General features: G+C 48.4%; 1 protein-coding gene across 3 annotated transcripts; it reads right to left on the bottom strand.

Annotated features, from left to right (window-relative positions):
- Window positions 1-1756: 1756 nt before the first annotated feature.
- Window positions 1757-11967, bottom strand: LOC118830795. 3 transcript variants are annotated; one of them, XM_036737744.1, is made up of 6 exons: window positions 11198-11962; window positions 7190-7729; window positions 6614-6961; window positions 5302-5438; window positions 4743-4859; window positions 1757-3048 (listed from the first exon to the last, which is right to left on the bottom strand). In XM_036737744.1, the coding sequence occupies exons 2-6, from the start codon at window positions 7524-7526 to the stop codon at window positions 2737-2739; spliced, it is 1251 nt and encodes a 416-aa protein (XP_036593639.1). In that variant the 5' UTR covers window positions 7527-7729; window positions 11198-11962; the 3' UTR covers window positions 1757-2736. The 3 variants fall into 3 exon arrangements, with proteins under 3 accessions (XP_036593639.1, XP_036593637.1, XP_036593638.1); XM_036737742.1 differs by having other exon boundaries at window positions 6614-7729; window positions 11198-11967; XM_036737743.1 differs by having other exon boundaries at window positions 6842-7729.
- Between the last annotated feature and the right edge of the window lie 15 nt (window positions 11968-11982).

Raw genomic sequence — 11982 nt, 5'->3', positions numbered from 1 at the left:
TTACCCCAGGTCCTTTGTTTATACTATCCTCGTTCAGAAGTAAAATGTAAATTCTTTCCTTCCCCTGTCACAAAACCCACAAATGGTGAGGAACTTCCAAAACCTATCAAGGGACATGTAAGACAGGAGTTCCACTCCTAGTAGATTCAGGTTCACACTCAACACGGCAGACTACAGGAAGACAGTGGAGACAAGGAATTCATAGTCACTTTATTCTCATGATGGCAGGTTGAGACATGGAACAAAAGTCAAGACGGAGTAGGAGCATCCATCAGTACCTACTGACCAGTGCTTGTCTGATATACAGAGAAACACACAAAGAAGGCAGCATGCCAACAATAAACTCCTAAGTTTACATTATCTTTGGTTACATGATGATGTGTCAGCACAGCACAAGCGCAGTGTTAGTGTTTCTGGGCCATGGATCCTGGCTGCCTGTATCAAACTGGATCCATGCCACATTATGCACAGGACAGTACAAGCAGTACACAAGCTAATCTGTTTCTGAGGGAAGGGTTTGTGGGTATGAAGGGTGTTGTCATTCAAAATTTTTAACTCTTCCTTTAACTCAAAGCCAGCCAAACTGTCCCCCAATGCCCACTCCTCCTCCAGTAGAGGTGGTAACAGGCTTCAACAAGGATGTTCCATGGTTACTGTTGCTGCCATAATATTTCAGCCAACTTTAACACTTAGAAATTTCCCCTTTTCTGGCCTCCGCATCCCCCTGAACATCACCCGCACCCCTCCCATTCTTGGCCATCATGACACTAGTTGGGTGAAATATAGATCCACTTTGTTGCAGAGCTGGGCAAAAAGAGTCCAAGCTTCTAGTCCCTTTTGGGGGGAGAGATCAAGAATTCCCATTTCGGTGCTTCAGAGTGGGACAAAAATAGAAAATACTTCACTTCCTAAGTTTCATTCATAGGTATTTAGTAAAAGATAAACCTCAGTATGTGAGACTGCCCTTCCTGCTGTTTCTATGTTGGGGATTGGCACCCCCTTAAGTTAATGATAAAGGAGCCAGTCTGGTCGGCCCTAGGCCAGGCAGGCAAAACAAGGTAAAGAGTGAAACACTGAAAGAAATCCTTTGATTGTAACTTCAGCCAGCAGAACACTGGGACACTCTAGCTAAGCTGGTAATAGAAATTAGTACGTTCTATCAAAGAACTGGGAGACAGAGGCTTGCTGCCCCCCAGCATCATCCATAGTGCCACCAGATGGCCTGTGGCAAATGATGGGGATTCCTACACCTGCCTTCCTCCAGTTCCACAGTCATTGGGCTGCCTTTGTCATCAGTAGTACCACATGAGCACTTGGGGACTGGGAAGAACACTCTGATTTCACTAGTATAGGGACGCCTGGCTGAGAAAACCCCCAATGTCAATACAGGTCAGCACCTTCTCTGCAACTTCAGAGTCCTGGAGAATCGTTCAGAGCACTGACTTGCTATATATAGTGAAGTGATGTGCCCAGGGTCACCAGCCAGTATGGGTCAAGAGGTAGGACTTGAACCCAGGTCTTCCTGCCTTCAAGGTGGCACTCCATCCACTAGACCACACTGCTGACTTTATTTAATTCAACTGATTTACAAATTGGGCCCCCATCAGTTTGGTTTTTGTGAGTCAGTCCCCCAAGTGACAAGAACTCTTGGGTGAGAGGTGGTAACATTTTCCTACAAAGGTGAGCCCCAGTGTTTACTGGGCTTGTGCAGAAATGACAGAGTCACAGACACAAAAATGAAGACACAACAATAGGATTGTGCTCATTTAACTGTTTAATGAATGACATAGATATGGTTTCTGGAGTTGGAAACCCGGGGAGACTATACTGTCTTTTCTTGTCTCCCTGTTTCTACTTTCATAATGACAACAAATGTATTACATCAGCAAAGTAACTTCCTGAGTCTTACTGGACCCTATTCCCGTCCAGGCTGCTGGGCAGACTGTCTTGTTTGCCTAAAAGCCAGCTGTCTGCCCCTCTTCCACCCAAAGATGACAACCTCAGCAGGGAGGCAGAGTCCCAGGGCTCCCTGCCTCCCTAGGATGGGGATCCCATCTACCCACTGGACCTGTACAAGGTGGAGCAGATTATGTCACATTAAGACTGTCGATGCCTGATGGAAAAGAATCTCCATTATGAGAACCTCTCCTTCCCTTTCAATGATCCTCGCTGGCCTAGTATCATGTAGCTACTGTTCCCCCACCACCAACTATGTCCATAATCCTGGCCCCATGCCATGCTCTAAGCCTTGGAACATGCTTAGCAGTCACCAGAAAACCATATGACCCATCCCCTGTCTTGAAGAAACACCTGAGCCCTTCACTCACCTATAACAGCATATGAAGGTAAAGAAACTTACTCCCTCAGAGTCTAAGCCCTAGGGAAGGAAAAAGTCATAATGCCTCCCTGGGTCACCTGCTCCCAAATCCCAGGCTCATCTGTAATTAAGCCACCCCCACCCCCACCCCCAGCACCCTCCACAAGCCCTTAAGCTGGGCAGAGTTTGTCAGGAGAAGGAGCCAACACAGGAAAAGGATGTGGGGGCTACAATCTGTGTGCTGCACACATGCATAAGAGCTGGAGGGAGGGGGGAAATGTTTCCTGCCCACACCCCATGTCTTATGAGGGCTGTCTTCAGCTGAGACGCTACCAGGACACAGACCCCTTCTTCTCCAAAGCTGAAGGTCTTGCCCCTTCAGGCACGCCACACCTATGTCGGGGGTCCTTCCCACAGGGTCAAAGAGGTTCCATCTTAAATTGGTGGAAATCAGGTACTTCAAGAGTCCCAGGGCTCCCTAAGTCCTGAGTTTCCCCATTCCCAGGGCCCTGACTCTGGGCAGACCCCCTGAGCTGCTGCAGAGTCCCCAGCACCTGCTGTTGCCAGAGCTGCTGCTGCTCCTGCTGCCGTTCTAGCCGACTCTGCTGATCCATCAGCACTTGGAGCACCTGCAGGACCTGCTGCACAGCCCCTTGCACTGCATCCAGCTTCTCAGCCAGGCCCTGGACACTGGACCAAGACAGACGGGTCTGAGTGCCCATGTCCTGAACCTGTGGGGAGAAAGACGGGTATGAGGTTGGGAGGTAACAGGAAAGCAGAGCTCTCCATCCCTCCCATATCCTAAGGAGACCCAAGCAGCAGCAGCAGCAGCTCAGAACTTGGGTTATATGGGACTCTTCAGGACTTCTAGTTCAACCCACACATAAAACACAAATATCCACCACAATTTACCCAACAAGGAGGCATCCAACCTCTATTTTCAGACCTCTAATAAAGGGGAACCCAATCACTCTTGCTTGAGGCAGCATGCCCTTTTAGAGAAGGGGTTAGGCAGGTGCTTTTCCCCCCAAAATCAAGTCACATCCTACCTAGCTTCTACCCCTTAGAAGTGAAGCTTCAGAGAGAAAAAAAGAAACAGCTTGGAAAAGGGAAGCCTTGCCCCTAGTCCGAATGTTGGAGAGTGGAAGTGTTAACATAAAGAAAGAAAAAGGGTAACAATACAATGAATTAGAACTAAAAAGAGTAGAGGTTCTTCCTGAAGAGAGAGGAGTTGAATGCTCTAGAGAGGAAGCAGCAGCTTGTCTCCCCCAATAAACACTAAAATAGAGCCCCAGAATCTATTACAGGAGAGATCACTCCGTAAGGATAAGGAAAAGAATGAGTCGTGGTGCTTGCTGATTCCTGGTGACAGGGCACTAAGAAACAGTAACAGAGAGGTTTTCTATTGTCTGCTTGAGGACCAGCATCCAAGAGAGAAGAGGAAGCCCAGTCTTCTCAAAATGATTGACTCTCTCCACTTCTGGTGATTAACAAAACTAACACATGATCCTCAGAGAAGAAACCCAAAAAGTCTTCCCAAACAAAGTCTTGGGTAAGAAACTAACGACCACAGGGGCACTGGTTTTGCTTTCTTCACTGTTGTACAACTGAACACAAGAGACAAGAAGAGAAAAACTAACTTAGGGAGTCAATAACACTGACTAAGAAGGTGAAATTTGAGAATGGGATTTGGATTTCTGGCCCATGGCTTATAATGTAAAGATGACAGATTTCTGGTCAGATGCAACACAGCTACAAAGGCTGGTAAGAAAAATTGCCAGGTGTGAAAATCTAATCCAAAGGGCTTTAATGAATGTGGGAGAAGACTGCCCATGAAAACTGCTCTAGCAGGAATAATGGGAAGAATTTGTAAAGCCCCACATTCAGGAAAAACTTCCTAGAGCTCTCTAAACAAGCCAAGAAAACCTCAAATGGGGTCACAGAGAGTCAGACACAAATGAAAAACGACTCAACAACAAACATGGAATGGACTGCCGGGGAAGTGGTGGATTCCCCACACCTTGCAGGTGTCAGTTATGTTATCTTGGAGACTCCCTTCATGTATGGGTTGGACCACAAGGATGCCGTCCTTTCCAATTCTCAAGTTCTATAATTGTCTTCTTGGGCAGAGGATCACAAACCAAATCTCTTGTCCAAAAGGTAGCCCTCAAATACCTGAAGGCAGTCATAAGTTACCTCTCCTAAGTAAACCTCCAAGGTATTATCTGCCAATTCTTTCAACTACCTCTCCAAAGCAGCTTTCCCCCTGCCCAACATGCTCATGTATCCTATGATCAAAAACTTTTCTCCCTACACCCTGCTACCCATCTCCTCCCTTCCATCTGCTGCCAACTTTCTCAAGAGATTCATCCATGCTCGAGGCTTGCACCTACCTCTTCATCCTTCCATTCCTTTATCTACTCACATGTGGGCTGGAGTCCTTCAGATCTAGAAGGCCAGGGCTGGACCCAGGAGACTGCACTCCTACCAAAAGGGGGAGAGAAGAGGAGCCAGTGCCCCTCTGCACACTCTGGACAGCAGCCTGTGGAAGAAGCAAGCAGTATCATCCCTGAGCGCCTTCCCCCTCTGAGATGGAAAAAAGACAGGAACGGGGGAAGAAGAGTACAAGCCCTGGCTATAACAGCCCATACCCCCTCAACAAAACAGAAAGGATTCCCACCCCCAGATGGGGGCAGCCTTGGAGGCTAGCCTGAGTCTGAGGCCTGCATTCAGGGCACTACTGCCCCTTCTCACAGAAATTTAATTAGACTTGGAACCACCTTCTGAGGAGGCTATCTCCACTACCCTCTCTACCCCCACTTTACAGACAAGGTAACTGAAGCCACAGTAACGAAATGATTTGTGCAAGGTTACACAGCTACTTCCACTACTTTTACTCCAGGCAAGTAGAGGTAGGACAGAAGTCATGGACCACCTTTCCACTTCCTGCCCTCCCCCCAACCTTGGGATGCCCTGTTCCTTACTTTCTTGTGGAGGAAGATGGCTCTGTCCACAATCTTCTTCTTCACAATGAGGGCAGAGTTGTGACCCCGACTCAGTGGATGAGGGGAAGCAGGCTGACTCACTGGACCAGGAGCCCCCAGCCCAATACCAGCGTCACCTATAAGTAAAGCAAGAAGAGCAGCTACAGAAAGGCAGGTGGGTCCTAGTCTCCAGAGTCTGTCTAATGCCATGTTTCCTACCTCTGTAGACCAGCTTCCCAAGCACTAAAAGGCAGACCAACTCGAATGAATAAATGAGTTGTTTTTTCCCCCCAGAAAAAAAAACAGGAGCCATTCTTCCTAGATAGCTAGAAATGGTTAGAACACTGCCTAGAAAACCCTGGTAAGGGCAGAGTTGGGGGAGGTAACAAGGCATCAAAACTCCCTTGTGTCCTGCACACTGATCTATGAAGAAGTTGGAAGGTTAACACTAAGGAGAAAAAAGACCTGTTTTACATACTGCCATGTCACTGGTGCTGAATGACATAGAAAACACCACAACATTCAAGCCCTTCCCCTGCCTCCCACCTACCCTAAGAAATCAGGTTACAGGGAGCCCAGGGCAAGACCCTAAGCTCTTAAACTGAAGAGGGGCCTTAGGGATCACCTGGTCCACTCCACTCATTTTACACATGAGGAAATTGAAGGTGAAAGAGGTAAAGTTATTTGCCCAAGGTAGAAATCAGCAGAGCCAGGCCTCAAGCCTAGGTCTTGACTCCAATCCAATTTTCTCCAACACTGAACTGCCTTCCTGGAGTTGGAGGACAATTACTCAAGAACAGTTCTCTGCCTGAGGCCTAGATCAGACAAAAGGATTGCCTGCTCAGCACATGCTTGGCACCAATGGGCCACTGTCTTCTAGACTAGGGTGGGGGACCTGCAGCCTAAGGACACATGTGAAGTTTGGATTCAAAGGGCCATACTCAAGGACCTAGAGGGATCCTCACCTGTCCTAGACACCTATTGCCTTGCAACCCAAGCACCGCCAGGCTAAGAAAACTGCCTTGCCTTGTCATATCCTCATTCTGCTCTGCAAGCCCCCTTCCCCACTACCATATACTAGGTATGGGAGAAGCCAACACATAACCCAGGGTAGAAGAGGAGAAGGTGAAGGTAATGCCACCATGGCTTTTCCCAACAGATAAAGCAGAGTTCTTAAGTAGCTTAAACTGAAAGAGGGCTCCGCACCTCCAGAAGATCAGAAATCCAGTGGACATACTCTCTGGCTGGGCACAGTACAACCCTTGTTGGACACAACCACTTAAGACAGGTCTGTAAGGCCCAGGAAACTTACTGTTGCCAGATGCCTGGGGAGCCTCAAAGGAACAATTATCTTTGGGGTAGGCTCCACCATCCTGATGAAGAGATGTTACACTGACAATCCTGATGCCCTCTTTGCCTTCCCAGCTCTGACCAGCTCCAGGCTCTCCCCTGGGGCCAGCTGGCTGGCTTTCCAAGGACTCCTTTGGCTCCTTGTTAGACACAACTACTAAGACAGGTCTGTAAGGCCCAGGAAGCTTACTGTTGGCAGATGCCTGGGGAGTATCAGCGAAACAAGTATCTTTGGGGTGGGCTCCATTATCCTGACGAAGAGATGTTACACTGACAATCCTAATGCCCTCTTTGCCTTCCCAGCTCTGACCAGCTCCAGGTTCTCCCCTGGGGCCAGCTGGCTGGTTTTCCAAGGACTCCTTTGGCTCCTTGTTGGACACAACCACTAAGACAGGTCTGTAAGGCCCAGGAAGTTTACTGTTAGCAGATGTAGGGGGAACTTCAATGGAACGAGTATCTTTGGGGTGGGCTCCACTATCCTGACGCAGAGATGTCACGCCAACAATCCTAACGCCCTCTTTGCCTTCCCAGCTCTGACCAGCTCCAGGCTCTCCCCTGGGGCCAGCTGGCTGGCTTTCCAAGGACTCCTTTGGCTCCACCTCACTCTCTTGCAACAAATCCCAGAGCTGCTCATCCTTCCAGCCAGACCGACTGAGTGCCAGCCGCTGGGTGTTCTGGTCCCTGGGAGGGAGAGGATGGTTGCTGCTGGGCAGGGGGCTGAGCTTCACATTCTTTCGCTTCAAGAAGAGATAGACAGCCTGTGGGGTGACGCGGATATTGTCAAGCTCTAGGACCTTCTTGATTTTGCGAAAACTCAGCCCCGCTTTCCGAAGCTCTACAATTCGTTTCTTGGCGTGGTCATCTAGGCGACCCATGACCCTGGCCTGCTGAGGCTAGAGTACATCCAGGGTCTCACTCCCGAGGAGTCCCTTGCCCTGTCTGATGTTTGTCACGCAGTTTGCTCCAAACGAGCCGCCTGTGCAGAGACATATGCATACATACAGGTGGCCTTTGGAGACACACAGAGGAAGTTCCCGGGGCAGAATTCTTCAAGAGGGCCCCATTCTGATCCTTCTTCCTGCAAAGCAAACACAACTCATATCAGCCCCATCTTGGCTTACCCTATCTCCTTCCTCAGATGACAGTCTAGTCCTTAATACACAACCAATGGCTAAGTTTCCCCGACCACCTCTGCCCCTCATATCCAAATATCCCACTGGGACCAATTTGAATTCCTCAAGGACAATGTCTCTCATTCCCTCTCAACTTCCCTAGCCGACTGCTCCCTCAATCATCTCTGTCTCTAATCTCTCCATATCCACCGATTCTCTGCCTACTCCTTTCAAATATGCCCAAGCCTGCCACTATACCTTCACTATACCAGACCATATATACTTAAGCCATGGTCTAACTTCCCAGCTTCCTAATTTCTCTAACTTCTCCTAATTTTCTCAAACTCCTAAAAAAAATGTCTATATTCATTGCCTCCATTTCCTCTCTTCAAATCTTTGCAATGTGGTTTCTGACCTCATCACTTGGCAAAAACTACCAATCTGATTTTTTTAGTCCTCATTCCTTTTTGACATTTTTTTGGCACTAGTCACCACTGATTATCCTCTTTTGGTTTTCATGACCCTACTCTCTCCTGGTTCTCAGGCTCCTTTGCTGGCTCATCATCCACATTAGGCCCCTTAACTGTGGGCCCTTTTCTATCTACTCTCTCCTCATGGGTTTATGATCTTTATGCATATAACTAACTCATCTACATATCCAGCCCTAGTCTTCCCCCCAGAACATTGGTCCCACACCACCCACTACTCATTGGACACTTCAGACTAGATATACCGGAGGCATCTCCAACTCAATGTGTTCAAAATAGAACTCATTTTATCCTTTCCCCTCTTCTGAGCCTCACAATTTCCATAGAAAACATAATAGAAAGAAAGAAACATAATCATTTTTCCAGTCTCTCACACAGTCAATTACTTTGCTAAGTCATTTGATTCTATTTCCAAAACATCTTTCTCATCCATCCCCTTCTGTTTACCCCAAGAATCACTCTCATTACCTCGTCTAGATTGTTAAAATGGTCTCCCTTCCTCAAGTCTCTCCCCATGACAATCTATCCTCCACACAGTTGCCAAAGAGATTTTCCTTAACTGTAGATATAAACATGACACTCCCCTACTCCACAAACTACACTGGCTCCCTATTGCCTCTAGAATAAAATAGAACTCCTGTTGGCTTTTAAAGCAGACCTTCACAACCCAGTCCCATCTTATCTTTCCGTCCTGTAATGATACGTTAATCACCCTAAGGTCCAGACAACTATCCTGCTTTACGTTCCTCACATAATACTACACCTCTGGTATCTGTGCCTTTGCAAAGGCTGTCCCCAAGTCCTAGAATACAATAATTCCTTATGATGCTCTCATAGAATCACTCTCAAGACACAATTAAAGCACTACCTTATTACACAAACCACCCCCCCAACTACTTTGTATTTTTTATGTTAATACACAACATATAACGCAAGCTAAATAGGAGTAGGGGTTGTTTCTTTCCTTTCTTTCTTTTTTTATTTTTATCCCCAGCTTAGCACAGTGCGTAACACCAAATGTATATACTTCAATCTCAGAGACAGGTTGATCTATTTATCCGTGAAGAGGTTGTATCTTACCTAGTAAAAATATTTGCAGAAGATGGAATGGCTTTATAAAGTTCTTGAGCAGCCCTGGAGGCCACTAAAACCACAACACCCCAACCCTAGAACAATGGTTCAGGGCTTTGACTGGGCTTTTGACTTCCACTTTTTAGGAAATGCTAATTGCATTTGCCCTCTTTCAGCAGTATAAACAACTGAACCCAGCTCCTAGTTAGCAAAAATAATTAGTTAAAATAGGAATCTACCCCAAGGCCCAAACACTTCCTCCCCTCACCCCTCCCTCTCAGCACTCCACCTGCACCAAAGGTGTGCTCGAGTGGTTGCCAGGATATGACACCCCTTCAGGTGCCCCCTCCATCTGCTCAGTTATTATCACTAGTCAGAATACGATGCCCAAAAAATGTCATACCACACGACCTAGTGGAAACTGTCCCTATCCCCTGTCCTCCCTTTGCCTTTTCTTCTCTTTCGTAAAACAGCAATGATAGCAAAACCTGAAGGAATAAGAACCGAGACAAGCAGAGACGTCACATCGCCTCACCCGGCGGGAAGGTACCTTACTCACGCCCATACCCAGTCTGGCTCCTTAAAAGGATCTCAGGGTTCCCTACAATCCCTACTAGCTAATAATTAGCAGGAGAAATATAAAATCTAAAAAGAGAACACCAAGACCTAATTTATGGCGCCACAAGGAGGTGTGGTCACATGTGGCCCCATCCTGACTAACATCAAAGACAAATAACATAAGAAAGGCCTCCCGAGACAAACCCGAGGCCTACCCAGAGTAGTCATCAGTTTCTTTATAGGACAAAAGTGTTAAGGAAAGTAATGTCTCTCAATCTCAAAGGCAGTGAATTGTAACCCCTATTCTGTCTACTTCACTGTGACTTCTCCAGTGATCAAGCCCTAGATCTATGCTCCGCTGTTTAAAAAAATACTACTACTATGGCCACCTACTGAAGCTTTTTCTTTTAATGTGAAATTTAGCTGAGACCTTTAAAAATGTAAGTGGTTAGTAAAAGAATTTCTGGCTCAGCTTTATGTACTCATGATAAACGTTTCCTGGCTAGTTGTAATTTCTAAAACAGAACCCCTAATGTTTACTAATCAATCTACAAATTAACCAAATTTCCCCCATCGGCTGTTCTTGATTTGTGAATCTTTCCTCTCCCATTTGCCAGCTATAAAATTTACAAGTTTGTCCGTAAAATGTAAACCTCTACTTTTCCTTTCAGCCACTGAAAAATTCTACTCCTTTCTTTCTTTGTTATAACTGAAAACTGTATGCGATTTCTGAAAATTCAATTTTTTGCTCACCGATCATCTGGATACCATAAGCCTAAGCTCCACTTATTAAAATGTCTCTTCACGTTGAGTTTTGATCATCAACCAATCCTTGGATATTCTCACACCAATATCTTGTTCGTACATAGTTATTTACATTACTGTGAACTCCCCGAGAGCAGGGGCTTTTTTAATCCTTTTTTTTTCCTATTCTGTGCACTTAGCAGCGACTGGCACATAGTAGGTACTTCTCTGGATGACCCTTCCAGCTCACAACCTATGATTTTATGATCGGGGACGGGGTGACTGGATCTCATACGTGGGAACAAGGGCACAAATGGCCGATCAACCCTTCCCGTGGGCCCCAGGATCCAGGCCACCCCCATTTCCGTCCAGCCCCGCCTCCTCCAGGAAGCCTTCGGGGGCTTCACCTTTTAGGAACTGCAAATCGCACAGACACCCCAGCAGCGACGCTTAAGCTGGCCGCGCGTGATTACTTAAGTTAGGGTGCTAGGGAGGTGGAAGGGGGAGCCGGAAGCCCCTCCCAGAGCCCCCTCCCGCCCTCCAGGGGTGCTCCGCAAACAGGTTGTCACTCACTCCTTCGCCCCGGAGATGAGTCTGCGGAGCAGGGAAGCGGAGGAGGGTTAGGGGCGCCTTCATACCACGAGAGCCCAACCGGGAGCTCCCATTTCGGCTTCCCGAGGCCCCCCGAGCCCCGGGATCTCCCACTCTCCCGAAGTTGGGGCGGTCCAGAGCCGGAGCTGGATCCCTTTTCCTAGCCCTCGGCCTAGGAGTCGCCTTCTTCCTCGTCGCTGACGGCCCACTAGCCGCCGTCGACGGGCCGGCACCGTCGCTAGCCCGAGCCGGGGGGCAGCAGCGCGGCCGCCGCCGGCGCTGCCTCTCTACCCCGGCAGCTTCTTCCCGCGGGGGGTGCGCGCCCGCGCCCGCGCCCGCGCCCCCGCCGTTCCGTGCGCGTGCCAGCGAAACTGCGGAGGATGCCGGGAAGGTTGCGGCCTTAACCCCCTCGGAGCCGGAGCGCATGAGGCTCATTCCCCACCAGAAGCTCTCTCACTCTCTCTTCGTCGTTCCACGTTTCCCTGTGGGCGTCCGAAGACGGCCCCGAAGCGGCCCCGGGCAAGGCGGAACGCCGCACCCCCGCTTTACCGACGAAATCGTCGGTAGCCGTGGCAGACCTTAGAAAGGGCCGCACACGATCGACTTCGGCGCCCAGGCCCGCCTTAGTCGCTTCTGGAAGGCCTGCGAGGGGAAAGAAAACGCCACAGCCGCTCGTTCGACCAGCTGGCGGAGGGATGGCGAACGTCGTAGAGTAGCCGTCTTATCCCTTTAACTAGTACGTAAGCCGTGCCCATTTGCGTCAGCAC

Source organism: Trichosurus vulpecula, chromosome 9 (genome assembly GCF_011100635.1).
Source record: "Trichosurus vulpecula isolate mTriVul1 chromosome 9, mTriVul1.pri, whole genome shotgun sequence".
NCBI lineage: Eukaryota > Metazoa > Chordata > Mammalia > Diprotodontia > Phalangeridae > Trichosurus > Trichosurus vulpecula.
This window is presented reverse-complemented; position numbering and strand designations above follow the sequence as displayed.